The 17,571-nt window shown below is 40.8% G+C and overlaps 1 protein-coding gene across 3 annotated transcripts in view; it reads right to left on the bottom strand.

Moving 5' to 3' along the window:
• CHID1 (chitinase domain containing 1) overlaps positions 1–17,571 on the bottom strand; it is a 283,479-nt gene that overhangs the window by 248,237 nt on the left and 17,671 nt on the right. For all 3 annotated transcript variants that reach the window (XM_090032444.1, XM_090032443.1, XM_090032445.1), the window contains 3 exons: positions 16,519–16,625; positions 13,114–13,175; positions 3,665–3,757 (listed from right to left, as the gene is read on the bottom strand). In XM_090032444.1, coding sequence (XP_089888570.1) covers positions 3,665–3,757; positions 13,114–13,175; positions 16,519–16,625 — 262 coding nt within the window. The remainder of the gene's footprint in view (positions 1–3,664; positions 3,758–13,113; positions 13,176–16,518; positions 16,626–17,571) is intronic.

A 17,571-nucleotide genomic window follows, 5' to 3' on the forward strand; every position in this document is an offset into this window, starting at 1 on the left:
TATTTGCTGGGACTATAGTAATTATTTCAAAGCTCTGATAAGTACATTAGTGTGACAGTCTGGGGGATACAGCTGCATCATGTCCTAAACACTGTTTTGTTTTCAAAACACTATTTATTATTGTAACCTTCATTGCAGAAGACAGCAACCTTTCTGATGCAAAGGCTTGACATTAATGCACAGACTAAGCTCAAGAAACTGACAAAAACAAATCAAGGGTCATCGATACTAAAACACCTCTTTTCTACAGGGAGGTTTTCTACTGGTTGGGTAATGGATTGTAAATGTTTCTCTATACAGAAGCCACGAAGCTGGACCTCCCAAGCTTGTAGGAGGACCTCACAGGGGGCAGAAGGAAGCTTGTCTATGACCTTGAACAGGTATTTTGTTTCAAGTGTTCAACACATCTTTTGCATGCTCCAGACAGCAAGAATACAGATGTGTGCAGCTCTTCAAAAGTGATCCTAGGGGGAAAGTGGGAGGGGAAGCAACATCTTTAGGAGCTTTTTGGCTGGAGAAGGAGGTTCCTTGCATGTGTCAGCCTGTGGAGGCACAAGGACTGTAAAGCACATATGGGCTGTGCTGGTCTCATGGGGGGGGGGCGGTGAGCTGGAGGAGAACAGTGTACTGGGGAACGTTAGAAGACTGGGTAACCCCACGGAATGTCTCCTGGCTGGAAAGCACTGCCACTGCATACCATGTGACAATTTTAAAAAAGTGCTCCAGCAGAGGTGGGCAAGTGCTGGGAGGAGCAGAAATAGTCCAAATCAGAGTAGCATTTGGAGCACTTCAAAAACACACATCTGTTCATGGCCTAAAAGGAAACCATTCTACTCTATGAGCCAAAAAATCCGGGTCAAGAAGGCTGGAAAGGCTACTTGTTTGAAGGGCTCAGACCAAACTCAGGACTTAAGAGATAATGAGATTAAAATAGAATGGGGCCAATGCACTTCTCCCCATAAATCTGGGATTTGTTTTTCTTTAAAAAAAAAAAAAAAAAAAAAAAAAAAAAACCCAACCCAAAGAACATCTTATTAGTAACTCCTTTATCATGCCTATATCTCCTTGCTTTACTACCATGGTATCGGGGGAAGAGAAAGAGAAACCAAACAAGCAATTTCTAATAGGGGAGGATTGCCTAAACTACAGAAGGGCTTTTAAAGGCTGGAGTTCTTGTTCCAGGGTCTAGATGACCAGACTGTAGGATCCAATTGCTTAAGAAAGCTGTCACAGACAGATCTGTACCCAAGAATGCATTGAAGAGGCCCAAATCAATTCAGTGATCAGTCAGTTTACAACAGTGGTTCTCAATTCTTTTGGATGAGGCACCTCTCATTAAACTCAAACTCAAAGCACCCCACAGGAGAAAGTGCCAGCTCTTAAGGTTTTGTTTTTCTTGGCTACAGAAAATTATTGAGTTCTTTGCAACAGAAAAAATTGCTCTAAGACCTCAACAGGTCAGAATGTTTTTAACACTACAGATTCCTGTTTAAAAAAAAAAAAAAAAAAAAAAACCAACACTCTGGATTTCTCTTCTGAATCATGCTTGCACACCTAACAGTGAAAGTGCTGCATGGCACCCTGGCAGCATCTCTGAAAGGATCTCAAGGCACTGTGGCTGAGAACCACTGGTTTCGATGCACAGAGCATGTGGATATAAATTCACTAGACTGGTGTCCATCTAGACTGCCAAAATGAACAGAAACCACAGTATGATTCTCTGTCTTCTACTTGCTACAGAAAGGAGTGAATACACTTTACAATCACTACTGTTTGCTGGAATTTACTTAATATCTTCAAGAGCATGCATTAAGCTTTATGAAAAGCATTTCTGTAACGAAATGACTGATAAGTCTTTTTAGAAGAGAGCTACATAAATGTTTTAAGTGTTCCTCCTTTGCTCCATCTGTAAATGGACTGCAACTGGCAAAAGAACATTGCTTTCTAAAGGTGTTAGTTGTAGCAGTGTTGGTCTAAGGACATAGGCAGACAAGGTTTTTTGGGGTAAAGGTGATATCTTTTTTTTTTTAGATCAACTCAATACTGTAGTTGGAAAAATTGCTCTTCTTCACGCATTGGGAGAGTTTGCTGTTTTGTGTTCTCCTAGATGGAATAGAAGCCAATATGCAAAATGCAGGTCTCTGTCCAGAAGAAAACAAAACAAGAGACCTGCATTTTGCATATTGGCTTTTAATTGCATCTAGGAGAACACAAAACAGCAAACTCCCCCCAGTGCCTGAAGAGGGGCATTTGTGCCCGAAAGCCTGCTAAGAACAATTTTTCCAACTCTAGTACTGAGTTGGTCTAATAACACATTTACTCCCCCCCCAAAAAAAACCAAAACTTGTCTTGCTTTCCAAATGGGTTGAAAATGTGGCTGAGAGAGAACAGAAGGGAATTTCCTCTTAAGTGTAACATATTGGAAGGAAGCTACAGACTGGAGTGAAAAGCTGGGGTTCTTGTCACTATTCTTTATTTAACCAGAAAGGGAAGAGCTAAAAGCACTTTAAGTGTGCTTCACTATTTCCATAAGGAACCACTCTTCTCCCTTCATAGGTGGAAAGAAGCAAGCTCACAGAGGGTAAATAATTTAGTGACAGAGGAAGTGTATGACAAATTAGAAATAGGATCTTCAGGACATGGCTTCTTGGTCTGTAATTTATACAGGTTTTAATCTTATGGTTTAGCATAGAAACCGATGAATGAAAGGCATGTGGGGTTTTTTGTTTTTTTTTTAATTCATTTCTGCCTTACTAGAAGCTACAAACTTTGTTTCATGTAGCCACTGTTTATTGCCCAAAGTAATGTACAGTTACTGGGGGCTTTGTGTACATTGGAAAGTTTAACCACAAAAAAAGCAAGCCAAAAGCACCATGCCATACCTCTCCTTCCATCAGCATGGAAGTCTTGCATACATCCATATTAAAATGAGTTCTACCAACAAAAATCTGAAATTTTGCTGGCAAAATTAAACCAACGCTGTCACCATAGGCAATAAAACCCATATACTTCTGCCAGCACAACACTATAAATACAATAGCAGCTATACCAGTAAGAACACCACAGTAACAAAGACACAACACAACTATTTCGCAGCCTATAGCAGGGATTGTTCTGGCCCAATATTTGATGATTACTACCCAGAGGTTACAGTGACCAGAACGCCCTCCGTTCTCCAACACCCACTCTTTTGCAAATACTTAATTTCTTTCTACGTCAAATGTGGATGAAATGCTAAAGTGAAACACCAAGAAAACCTTAGTATAGATTTCACTCTTTTCTCAGACTCTGGCCTTTTCTGCTTAAGGAATCATTTATTACAGTTGAAAGTGTACCTATAGGCCTGAAAGCATTTCACCAACTACACATCCTACTCCTTCAGGATGAATCAAAGCTGCACAATCATCTCTGCTTTTGTTCTGCAGGCAGGTTTGACCTGACATTTTGGACTGATGAGCTGTATGAGGTCTTATTCCAAGCTATGCTGGAAAAAAGCCACAAATGGAACTAGCCATTAGAAGCATAACTATGCAATCACAGCCATCTTACCACAGTAAGTTCCCATTCTTTCAAACCACACATTAGACAAAAACGTAGTGTTTATGGCTGATGAGAGAACAAGTCCGTTTTCATCTGGACTCCCTCCTGCAAACACAGTACTCACCCTGGTGAGACAGCAGGGGGAATGACCAGTGTTAGCTTAAGTCGTGCCTTATGCATTGCTTCAGAGAGGTGAGTGAGTAGATGAATTAGTTCCCTGCAATATAAAACACATTGTTAGGGCTCTAGACAGTATATATCATGCTAGACTAGTAATTTAACAAAATAAGACTACAAACAACAACTGAAGGGATGCAACAAGCAAGGCACTTCTATTGAACATTTCTAACAAGTTGGGGATCCTATACATGTACAAGGAGGCTGCTTTGATGTGCTGCAAGGAACAGATTCAATTAAAATCAAGTCTACTGGAGGGTGGCAATTACTGCGCTCCAGCAGACTCCATCATCGTGTGTATCAGCATATACCCTGAAAAATGGTACCCTCTACCCTGAGGGCACTTTAAACTAAAGCGCTCGTTTGATGAGCTTTAATTTTAAGCACCCTGCTGCCATTATTCACCATGGGGACTCCAATACACACGATGGGCACTAGCATGGCTCTCAGAGCTGCATTAATTAAAGTACCAACCCTACACCCCTGCCTCCTGAAACATGTCTATAAACACAGTCCAGGCAAATGAGTCAAGGCACTAGGATTAGTGCACAGTTATAAATGGTATACAAATACCTCTAATAGGTTACTAGACTGGGGATAAAGTTTGGCAAGTTATAAAAATTTAGTTTAGTTTCTCTCTGCCTTTTTAGCATGCAAAATGGTCTCAAACAGCACAAAGAGTTTAGAATTTCCCCCAGGAGCACCACTGGCAACACAGAAACGTTGTAGTGTATCTCAAATGTATTCTAATCAGAACAGGTTCTCCCTTATGGTCATGTTCAGTGAGAGATGAGCCAAAGCAACAGAATTGAACACTGTTCAAGAACAGGGAACAGTCAAATGGATTCAGATCATCATTGTACTAGTGAATCCAAGGTTAGGAAATGTGAAGCTGCTTTCATAGCATAATATACAAGTCTTCAAAAAATGTTTGAGGAACAATGTGTCAATTTTCTTTCACCCCACCGTTTCTTCACAAGCTCTTGCCTCCATTCCTCTGAGTTTCAGATAATTTTACCTTAAAACTGAAAATTGTATCTGGGGGCTTTCTTAAGTGTAAGAATTTTAAAAAACCCTGATACAAGAATACAATACTATACATAAGTAACCCAAAAAAAGAATGCTAACTTGATATTTCTACAATCTGAAGATCATTCCCCATAATATCAACACTAAATCTTCTCTTTTGTTCTTCTTTTTCACTTTTGGGAGCAGATTGACCAGAACACTGAAACACTCACAGCACACCACCTAAAGTGGCTTACAGCTTTGCATCACTAAAGAAAAACAAAAAACAGATGAAGAGTGCTGATGTATCTGGCCTCTCATCCACTACTGGTTAGAGCATCATTATAAACATCTGCGCTATGCAAATAGGGCACTAAGAATATGCCCCCTCCTCCCTGCATGAATTTGTGCCTCTTGGAACTAAGGTGCGTGCCCCAATAAGAAGGTGATCAGTTATTCCATGTATGTATGGAAATCTGCTCTTTTGCTGATAAGGCATTCCATCCCAGAGCGGAGAAATCATTCCAATGAAGTTGTCACTGAAACTGGCAGGTTTCCACAAGACTCAGTTTTGACAAATTGGCTTTTTTTCCCCTGGAAAAAAGACATCTAGTCAAAAGATCCCCACCTGATTCAACTGCAGAGCATCTTTTGATAACATTTATTAAAAGCTGTTTGATGCATATTAATTTTCAAGCCACCAACAATTTTACTTATTAGTAACTTTGAGGGGGACAGGAAGAGACATTTTACTGCACAGAGAGGTTTTCTTTTCTCTTTCACATGCAGGATCCCTGGCAGTGACAAGATTAGAATTTAGAGCTATTTACCCCCCCCTAGAAAAATCTGGATAATATTGTTGCAGGTTCTCTCAGCATGTTAAAATCCCTTCTTTGGGAAGGTGGACCAGGAAAGTGTTAGACTACAAGATTTAGTCCTCCCCTCTGCTCTCTTATTGTAGCCTTTAGTAGGCTCCATCCTGTGCTAGCATTTTATAACTCAAGTCAATTGGGCCTAAATGCAATGATATCCTATTTAGCTTATGAAAATAAGGAGGAAAAAACAACAGGAAGAAAGCTGCAGCTTCTTGCATGAAAACTAAAATTACAAACTGGTCCACCAACCTGCCAATCCACCTCTCTGGCCCATGAGAGCTCTATGCTGAATCAGATAGGATTAATGACTAGTACTTAAAGACTCAGCTTAGTCACACTCCCATTTGTCAACCAAGATAGATTATGAAAATCAAGTGTGCACTCTCCCATCTTCCCCAAACAGTAATAGCTGAATGCTCATTTACAGCTTGCTATAAATTAACACTTTACTGGGTCCCAACAGTGCTCTTTAGCCTTTAAGACAACATTTTCGCATACTACCACTAGCAGTTTTGAAAGAAAAACTACTGACTGACATTTTAAAAATTATAATGAAGTACCGCACCGTGGGAGTAGAATCAGTCTTCATGCAAAGGTTTCATTAAATATTTACTATATGTTCCACCATTGTCAAATGCTTCAGAGAAGCCTCTGAAGTATCCACAAATTAGAATCTACCTTGAAATAATTAAGATTTACCACTTTCCCACTTTGCCAGGGCTTCCATTATCCGCTCTACAATCAAGGTCAATCTTTTAAACACCAACAATCTCACTCTTGTTTTGCCTCCTATATAGTTTAAGTATCCATCCATGCACTTTTGGAATCTTTAGTCCAGGTAGGAGAAGAGAAAATTGTTTTGTTTTTTAAATATAGTTATTTTGGCACATTGCTTCAGTTTATGATGATATTGACCTTGGTATGCAGTTTGCCTTAATGCACAGCATTGGGTCTTCAGCCTATTTGACAAGGCTAGCAAGTGGCATGTTATTGGAAGCCTTTCACATCCTTCTCTGCAGCTATGTGACCTTTTGAAATTCAGCAAATTTCTAATTCTAGGCATATTTAAGTAAGTTTGGTAGTTGATACTTCCTAAAAATTAATGACTTGTCAGAAAAAAAAAAAGTCAGACAGTATAAAGCTGTCTACTTCCAAAAAGAAATTGCCCATGGGTGCCATTTCAATGTCTAGTTAATACCAGGAAATGGGAGTGAATTATGGCAAATCTTTAATTAATCAATTAATTTCAGGAATCCATATGAAGGGCAGAACTGCCAACAGAGGTTTCTGTTCCTTCACTCCTACCACCATTAAGGTGCCTGAAGGTCATCTTCTGCAGGATGCTAAGTCCCTGCAGCACATGGTGAGAAAAAGCACTTTTTTCCAGGCAGCATCTAAGGGATGGTGGCGCCACCTGTCAGCAAACACTTGCTAAAGTCACAGGAATAACCTGCATAAAAGTTTCTAGTGAGCAATAAATTATATGCACGTAACTGCAAATTTATCTTGGATTTGGGGGAAAGAAACAATAAACGATGCAGTGAATTTAGGCATGAGACTCGTGAAAAAGTGACATGTGCCCTGAAGTCTCCAGCAACTAACAAGCCACCTGAAAATAAACAGCATTACCTTGCCCTCTTAATATTCCTAGCTTGTTATATTTCCCAAACATTAATGTCACAGGGATGAAAAATGTGGCATTTTATTCCCAAATCTGCCAAGCAACTTTTAGATGAGTTACATACAGACAATTTACGATTAAGAATTATTGGAAAGCATGCAACTTTTCTGCAGTTCTGAAAAACTCCTCCCTCCCTCAACTCTGCAGTCATTCACTCCCCTCAACACAAAAAAGCAAGAAATTATTTGAAATGGACTATTTCATATGAAAGACTAAATTCAATCAAGACACCACCCAGCAACAAAAATAGAGATCGACTTCCTGTGCAGAAGTCTGAAATGGAGAGACGATGAAATTTGTCCTCACCCATTACTTTCAATGGTTCTTAGCACAGGCATGGGAGTGGATCTCACCTAAAGAATACATAACTGAAACCAAGGGGAAGAAAATTCTTCTCACAAGCAAGCAGCAAAGGGTAAAGAGGAACAGGCTGTAGAAAGAACAAATCGAATGTCAAAATCAGGCAGTTGTTGAAAGAGTGAGTCACACGGGTTACCTCTGAACTGAGAAGTGGACAAATCCAGTGATGCCGTGTTCAATGAGCATGTCCGTCCCCACCCCAAGTTTAAATTAAGAAGTGCTTCAATTCTTTTCTATAGTGTTGGATTGACTATGTGGCTGTGATGGTCCACAAAAAATGCAACAGGCAAGGATTTCTGCAGGTGATACCCCTTACTGGAACAACTATATAGCTGGGAAGGATATAAAACAAGCTTTCAGATATAGCTGTACCCTTCCTTGGATCTCTTGCCTCCATGCCTGAGAACAGACGAAGGATACAGTGATACCCCAAAGCTCATCTAGTCCTTCCCAACTATAGCGCTGGTCTAGTAAAGGATAAAATTACCCATAAAAAAAATCCTTGCCTTTTTTCCTTTTCTATAGAGTTAAGGCAGTTTCAGATTAAATAAAGTTCAGGGTATATTAAAAACCAGTAGTCTTGGCACTTTGTATACAAAAGGTCAAAAAAAGGATACAGAGGAGAGATGGAATGAATTTTAATAGGACAAGAAGAGACGGAGCTCCAGCAAACAGGTTCAGCATCAGCCAGAACTGGAATGCTGGCAATACAAAACTTTTTGCTCTTGAAAACATGATGAGAGGCCCATACTGGTTCCCCTTCACAAAAGGGTAAAGAAGAAGGGGAATCTGGGCAGGTCAGAATTTCAAATCCCAATGTAGTACACCTGCACTAAAAAAAAAAAAAAAACTAGCTGAAGAAGTGAAAGAGACAGCACACATTTTGGCCCAGCAGGCAGAAATGAATACAAAGATTTAACTCAACTAGATGCCTTACCAAGAAAGGGTATTTTTGTTTTGTTTAAGTAGTAAGCCCCTTCCCTTTAAACATTCCTATATAAGCAGACATATGTATAATGAACTGGAAAGCATCTAGAAGGATGCTTAATCAGCCAGTTATATTCTATGTCACTAATTATAATGGAGGTTTTTGTTACAAAAGTTAGATCAGAAGGTAGTGTTAGGGGAAGCAAGCAAAAAACAAAACAAAAAAAAAAAACACAACAGGTGTCTGTACAAGGAACAGCCAAATAGAATAACTGGATTGATAGCCATAATGAATGCCCCTAGTTTGGTGTCATAGCAGTTTTGCTTAAGCAAGAAATAAAAGTCATTATTAGACCTAGGTTAAGAAAAAAAAAGAAAAAGAAGACATTTTAGTGAGCTAGATTGCATAGAGAAGCTTAGACCAAGAATGTACAGGTTGGCAAGCTGCATATGCCCACTTGAGACGCTCAAATTCTCCCGACCAGTTAGAGATGAGCTGGGTGCCAGGGAGCTAACAAATTATTGTGAAGAAAGGTTAAAGAGTAGAACAGAAGTGTGTATAGAGATGCTTATTGTTCATTTTGGCTTTCTTTGCTCTTCTCTCTCCATGTTTTGTACCTCTGCTTGAATGCATAAAACAAAGTATTTTGAAGAAGTTGTTTCCGAGCTACTTTTAACCAGAGTCTAAGCAGCCACCTTGTCATTTTGATCCTTCCAATGGATTTCAAGGAGATAGCACTTTTAACCGGAGTGCCATTTAAGTATGTAACCATTCCAACAGCTCTAGAACTTATTTTCACGTACATCTGCACAATGCCAACGCTGGTTCAAAGAAAAAAAAAAAATCACAGGGGCAAGAAATATTGTGTTTGCTTGTTTATACATAGGTTGCACCAACACTAATCGAACAACCAATGAATGGGCACATCACAATCTGTTACAATTCCTGGTACTCAGCTGTTGGTTGGTAAAACCAAACAGGGATGTGGACTTAATGGCTACAGGCCAGCTCATTTCTACAGCCTATAAAACAGGTCACAGATGCGACTGTTCTCTCATATCAGTAAGACACGTTTCTTTGTTGGCTTGCCACCACAGTTTAAGAATTTGGCTGTTTTCTGCTTTCAGAGATTCATGGGAGTTCCACTACGATCTTACAGATTCTTTGAGGTCAGATTCCAAAAAAGGACAGCCTCACCTGTTCAGATGAAAGATTCATAGGATCTTTTTGAACAATCCAACAACAAAAACCAATATTCTATATGCAAGTATGCATAAATCACTGTTCTGTCAAAGGTCCTACTCGCTTACAGGTATAGGAGTTCCTTCTTATGCCGCTATCCAGCTTCATCTTCTCCTACCTTCTGATGTTTTGTTCTTGGCATCAGAAGTGAAAGATTTTACTTTTAAAATACAATCTGTTGGATACTAGTTTGTGCAATGTAGCAATTATATTACAATACTGCCACCATGTGGTTTGACTGAAGACAGACAGTCTCATACCTTTATTATTTTTTCTGGTGAGCAGCAGAAATCCATTAATGCTTATCCACGGAAAGTATGCATGAAAACGACTGCTGTAGCGACAGGGAGGTGGCAGGGGACATGCCCCCAGATGCTGGCCTGGGTGGGGCACCAGCCAGGCCCTCGAAGGGGTACTTGGTCCCCTGGTAGCACTTCTGGTTTTGCCGCCGGCATGGCCGGGCTCGAAATCAGCCGCTGGGGGACTGCAAATGTAAGCATTGACCCCTGGGTGCTGGAGACCCACTCTATGCCACTGACGAAAACCTAGTCTTCTAATTTCACCCCATGTACTAAAGCAAAAGACAAGAACCACCTTGCTTGAGCAGTAAGTTAGCTCATTTGCACAAGCTAATCAGATAAATTGGTGCTTTAAACTGCTGAATGTTTACCTGCCCCAAGAAGAGTGGAAAGACAGTCTGCTACGAATACAAAGATAGGAGTAAACTTACAAGTACAGTGGTTACAGCAGGGGCAAGCTTGTTGAAAGAAATGCCACAGCACTGTAGGGCGAGACCAGGGGTGGGCAATCATTTGGGCTTGAGGGCCACTTAATGAGTTTTGTTGAGCTGTTGAAGGCTGCACATGCACACCTCCCCTCCCCAAGTCCCCACCATAGGGCCAGATCAGGCAGCTGCACCCTTACGACCTTAAGTGGCACACAGCAACACAGTAGAGCACCAGCCCAGCTACATGTCAGGAACTTGGGGCAGGGAAGGGGATGTAGGGAGAAGAGGGCCAAAAGCTGCAAGTTAATACAACACCAGCCCAGCCAGACCCAGATGCGTTCCCTACTTCTCCCTGCATCTGCTGCCCCACCCCAGGTTGCCAGCATGCAGCCAAGCTGAGCCATTGCCACACTATATTCCTGCATGCCACTTTGCGTGCGGCTTCTGGCTTACCCCGCTGCATGCCATGGGGATTCTGGGTTAGGCAGAAGCTGTGCCAGGTTCCAGCAGGAGCCATGCCAGCTATATGCAAGTAGCAGAGGAACACAGCATGGCATTGTGTTAGTGGCACCTGCACCCTTACCAGACCCTGGCCTGGTCTGGTCCAGCCCAGCCAACCTGAGGTCATGACCCTCTTCCCCCACCAGTGGAGAGAGCCATGCCTGAGCTTTGACTTTTCACTGGGGTTCAGGCTGTCTGGGGGAGCACAGCAGGGCAGGCCAGGCTGGGGAGGATAGTGGCTGCCTGGCCACTGGAGTCGGAGCTGCTGCTGCAGTTGGCTATGGTAAGGGGAAGGGAGAAGGGCAAGAGGCGCTGAAAGCCAGGGCAGCTGTGGGCCAGATACAATTCTCCTTCAGAGGAACAGTTGTGGTCCAAACAGAATCATTTGGCAGAGAGAAAGCAGATTCTGAAAGAAACTCAACTGTTCATAAAGTCACCCCAAAATCCTGCCAATGCACAAAAATCAAGCAATTGCATCCAGCCCTGGAAACAGAGCAAATGAAGTAAACTCTCCCTGTAATTTAGTCAAGAAACTCCCTTATGCCATGTCATTCTGGGTGATTTGCAAGTTAGACTTTGAGTGTATTATTTACATTTAAAATTGGTTTTTAGTTGCTGTTAGCATTTTTTTTTAATTGAGAGCCTTAAGTTAGTCTTACTTTTCATGGTAGCACATTGTTATGATTGTGTAATAGGAAGACTCTCAACTCTGTTAGGGCCAGAATATGAAATTTCCCCTCATCCCACAAACTTAATCCTATAGGAGTTGCCCTGGTTTGGTTCTCTGCCTTTACTTCACCCTATCAAATAAGCTTCCCATTAGCTACCATCTCTTCTATTGCCAGTTTTATTCAGTTCCACAAAGTCAGTGTCCACACACAACAATTATTACAATTCAATCCAGATTAAAGTAGAATAGGTATATATTACAAATAAGAAAACAATTTACCCTTGAGCAACAAGATTCTGCATCCTACCTGTGGAGTTCTAGTCTTGAGGACTAGTCTGGCAGTTGTTTGTCAGGGTTTTTTCTCATTTCAGGAAGAGGCTTGCTAAGTGAGGGGCTACACATTTGGTCACTCATTAGAAAAAAGCCTGAACTGCTAATTCTCTTCAAGAATCCACCCTTATAAACCAGGAGGGACTTGTTTTTCCCTTGGGAAATCTCGGCATTGCTATTTGAGCAGTGGCCAAGTTAATATACAGCTCCCAACTCTGGATCAGAAGGGTCATTAAATCCCTTTTAGGGACTGTCTCAATTAGAGCATCCGAGTGAGGTCAAGTCAGGCATTAACATGATTGGTTACCCAGCATGCTTCCAGTCAGAAGGTAGGTCTTCTTTGCATAAATGTTTCAGGCCCCAGGAAGTTGTTCTTCCACTGGCAATGCCTATATTGTGAATCTACTGATAAACCCTTTGTTCAGGTTATATTGTACTTTACAGGTCCGAAAGCCTAGTTTCAGTCAAGTACTCAAACATGGCACCAAACCCCACCCCACAAAAAACAAATCAGACAAATAACTGAGCTTAAGCAATTGTAGAAACAATTGGGCAACTTCACACAGGAAGTCTTTACAAATTCTTCTCAAGTCTTAACCTCTCTGAACATTTGAGGCTCTCCCAAATTATGCCCCCAAAATTCAGACCTGTTTGCAGGTACAAAAGCTTATGCTTCCCTGCTGTATAATGAAATTGAAGCACAGTGTTTTTTTGTTGAACTGAAAAAGTATTTTAAAAAGTTAGTGCTATGTGAAGGAATGGCAGGAAGGCATAGCATTCTTTAAAAGACAATACTGTTACATATGATAGCAATTTCATTACCATTCAACAGTTCCATTATGAGGAAATACTTGGCTCAAATTTAAGAGTTTACAGGAGGAGGTGGGAGGGTGCTCTTTGCCTTTTCATAATCTTAAAGGTAATTAACATTTTAAGAAAGAGTCCTCCCCAACTGCACTATAAATACAAACCAACCTTCCTCCTTACTGCAAGTAAGGAATTAAAATCCAACCTGAATTTAAGATTCTGTTTAGAAACTGTTTCAAGCTCTTCACCCCAAAGAGTCATACATACTTTTGCTTTTGATTTCCCAGCTGACTCCAGACTTCAACTACAAAGCCATCAAAGTTTTCATTCTGAAATGAATTGACAAAAAGTACAACATAAACAAGGCTGCTTCAGTGGTCATCTTACTAGCCCATACTCCACACACTAGTTCCATGGAAGCTTCATGGCCGTTTGTTTCAAGTTTTTTTTCCCCATGGTATAAGCAGGAAACAGCATATATGTAATGTCCATGTAGCATACTACACTAAACATATGATACTGGACAATATGAAGAAAGGTATTTGTGAAAGTGTGACAGACAAAATTATTTTCCACATTTTAAACACTATGAATGAGATTTCCATCCAAGAGATTACCTCACTTAGCAGCAAAAGCAACTTTTACTGCACAAGTATTTGGACATATGGAAATAAAATGGTTTCTTTCAATTTTTTTGAAAAAATTGGTGAGCTATCAACAACCAAAATGTATACAGTAAAGTCAGGAAAAAGCAGTCTTGATTTATTAAAGATAAAAGTGCTTAAAAATACAAGAGTCATTTATCCAAACCCTGTTTATCCAAATGCATGGCATATTACCAACTGATGTTGTGTGTAATAGAAATCACAGCAATGGCAACTAAGAAAGAGCTGCTCAGTGAGGGGGGAAATAAATAAAAGTATGCACCATTTTCCATTTTACTGATTCTGTTATGAAACTTTTGGCTTACCGCATTGGAATATATTTAATAAGCATTCCATTAACAAAATGGTTTGATTTTAGGAAAAGGTTTCGTCCTCAATTAGTTTGAATAAACGGAGGCTACATGATAAACCAAAATCTATAAATATTAGGATATGTAAAGAAAGAGAAGAGATTACTAAACAGACAACCAAGGACTACATGAAATTCCTTTGCTATGGAGGATTTTTTGCTACATTACCTTGACCTAACAATAAGCAGTGAAGTTCTATTCCTTAAAGGTTTCTTTGGGCAATAAAAGGACAATTACTATTTCTAGAAGATTCTAGAATTGATATGCTAGAAACTCTTTCACTTTTCCAATATTTTCTTTTTCTCAATAGCTTAACCAACATTTCTACCTCTTCCCAAGAGACATTATTTGATAGGTGATGGCTTTGCCTACATTAAGAAAGGCTGAAAGAGAGACTTTTTGCTCAATGAATTGGTATGAACAGTGTTAACAATACTGGGAAGCCTCCTTAATAAAAGGCAGCCCACCAATTGCTGATCGTGTACATGTCAATTTTAATTTTCTCATATACTTAGTATATTCACTAGACTCCAAAAACCTGTAATCATGACTAGATATTTTCTGAGTAAAGTCCATTCTATTAGTTGATCAGAGTTGTGTTACTGTCCGGAAAACTTTAATGATTTAATTTTTAGAAGTGCACCAATATAAATCAGTCCATATCATATCCACATGGATAAAAGGGAAACTGACATTAAAATCAGCAATCAGGGGTTTTTTGGCCTATGTGGCTGATAATATCACCGATACATGCCACGTGAATGTGTGCAGCTGCAGCATGCACACGGCCAGGAGTGCAACCCAGCAGCTTGGAGAGCAGCGTCTGGCTGGTAAGTCGGGGGAAAGGAGGAAGCCAGATGGAGACCCCTGCAGTGAGGGAGAGGTGCAGGACAGAGACATCTTGTCCAATAGGCATGGGTTGCTCCCACCACTGCGCACATGCCAGGATAGGCATGGCAGGCATGTGCCCAGGGCAAGGACAGGCTGCCTGCTGTGCACTCAGGGCCACGGGCTACACCCAAGTGGGGCTGGGGCAGGTGCAGCCTCACCCCACCCCAGCTGTGCAGCACCTGCTCCAGCCCCACACTCTTCCTCACCATGAGGGCCTCGGTCTGCCTCCCTCCTGCCCCTCAGACTTAGCAGTCTGACGCTGCTCTCCAAGCTGCTGGGCTGCATATCAGCAGTTGGCTCAGTACTGGCCAATATGGCTGGCCCAAAATAATCTTTATCAGTGCACCTGTATTTATATCCTTCCAACCCTTGTTTTACTGAGGAAGTGATAATAGCAGTCAAGTTCTGCTTGCTGCCAGATCCATTCTTCTGCTATCTGGTGTATAGCCAAACTGTTCAGATGCAACTAAAAATGGTATAAGTGCACGGTATAGCTGCTTATGCAATTAAAGCCTTACCACAAGCTTAGCTACTAAACTATGGCCTATATTTTCATAAAGTCAGCAACTTAAGGTGCCTTGGTTCAAAAGCAGCTAAACTCAGATCCTATCAATAAAAAGTAATATTCAGAGAGAGTAGTTACTCAACACGCTCTGAAGATCAACTCTTCTTAAGATGTTTCAAAATTAACCATTCATGAATTTAAAGGCATCCTAATCAGTCATTAGGTCAGTGAGTATTTAGAGAGTGGACAGTTGCTAGAATTAAAGAGCTTGGGGGAAAGAAAAAGAAAGAAACATCAGTTAATGTAGCTTTCCCAAAAATAAATACATGCATGTATGCATATATCTAAGGAGCGGTGTGCATAAGGAGCTAGCCCCAGGCCCCCATCCACTGTTCTCTCAATAAGATCCATGACAACATGTGACTAGAAGTCAGAGATCTTTCCATTTTAAGATTCTAGTTGCTGCCATCTGTTTAAGATGTGCATATAGCAGTCATTATTTTGTGGAAAGAGTGTTGGTTCTCAAAAGCTAAATGTGATCCTCAACTACCACAACAAAGCATCAGTTGCAGCAACTGTAAGTTGGATCACCTGAAGCTAGGACGGGAGTGGAGAGACGTTAGCAAGGCACAAGATCTGCAAAGGGGAGGCTGGGGGCAGGAAGTAAAAGAAGAGTAAGAAGATTCCTGCATTGATCCTATGCACCAATTTCTGGTTCAGCTATACTATTTTAGAACTCAGTGTAAAACTTCATTTGGAGGAGACCAACTGAAGTATGCCTTGCATAATCCTAAGACTGAAAAAACATGCTTAGCTACCCTCACTTTTCAAATTTTCCACCTTTTACTAGTGCAAATGTGTCTCACTTCAGCTTCTACCCATTCAGTTTTTTATCCTTTTACCAAATTAGCACATAGATTTAGATTGATCTAGTTATTGATCAAATCACATCTAAACCAAGTGAAACAGAGCCTTTTCATCTCGCTGCAAGGGAAGCTTTCCACAGATTTTAAAATTTTGGATAGTTTTTTTTTTTTTTAAATCTACTGTTATGCATCCAAGAGTTCTAATATTACCTAGTCTCTCAGATTAAGCAAGTTTAAAGTGTTAGCAGATACTTTAACATCCTCCCTACTTACTGCTGCATTAGAAATCTTCACATCTAACAGGGCTGCAAACACTTTCCCGATTCTTTACCAAATGTTTTACAAAACAGGAATCAATGAAGAAGATCATACTAGTACACCAAGAGTCATTTTACCTTAGCTAGCTGAACCATGACCTCAGAGAGCTCTTCTATCTCATCTTCACTGGCAAAAACACTTTCAAAGTCATGATAAGACCAGCCATCAAACAAGATTCGAGGCACTGAAATCAAACATTTGAATTATTTGCTTAATTACAGTTACTTCAATTATGTTAAAACTATTCTTAAAGGGGAGGGGAGGCAGCACCCACATACTCAGAGATCTGCCGTGATTCTTTACTTCCCTAATCCAGTTATTACAAATTAAAATGACTACCCTTAGGTATCGCTGTTCTTTTCTTAGAGTGTTGATGTATGGATCTCTCTTAGTCTGCGTAGACAGACACAGATGCATGACAAACAGGTGCAGGAAGGTGATGCTGCCCTTCTCTGCAGCACTGGTCAGGCCCCAGTTGGAATACTAAATCCGGTTTTGGGCACCACACCTCAAGAGGGATGCGGAAAGTCTTGAGAACGTTCAGAGGAGGCCACTCATATGGTCAGAGGCCTGCAAGCATGCTCTACAAGGACAGACTGAAGGACCTACATCTCTTCAACTTTCACAAGAGAAGGCTGAGAGGTGATCTTGTGGCTGCCTATTAATTCATCAGGGAAGGGCATCAGGGAATAGCAGATGCTCAATTTACTAGGGCACCCCCTGGAGAAACTAGAAACAATGGCCACAAAATCGACAAACAGCAGATTTATGTTGGATATTAGAAAGCACCTCACAGTAAGAGTTGCCAGAATGTGGAACGGGCATCCAAGGGAGGTGGTGCTCTCCCTTACCTTGGAGGTCTTCAAGAAGGGACTGGATAAGCACCTAGCTGGGGTCATCTGACCCCAGCACTCTTTCCTACCCAGGGCAGGGGGATCGGACTCATTGACATATGGAGGTCTCTTCTGACCCTAACATCTATGAATCTATGAAAATGTTCCTCCAATCCACTTATTTTCACTACCAGCAACTCATACTCATTTTTATACAAAAGTGGTAAGTTACCACAGACTCACAGAACAAGGTAAGGAGTTTAACATATTCTAGTCCTTATAGCAATGCTTCACAAC

The sequence above is a fragment of the Crocodylus siamensis genome, chromosome 2, assembly GCF_052110815.1.
Source record: "Crocodylus siamensis isolate JL-2025a chromosome 2, ASM5211081v1, whole genome shotgun sequence".
NCBI classification, from domain to species: Eukaryota; Metazoa; Chordata; order Crocodylia; family Crocodylidae; genus Crocodylus; species Crocodylus siamensis.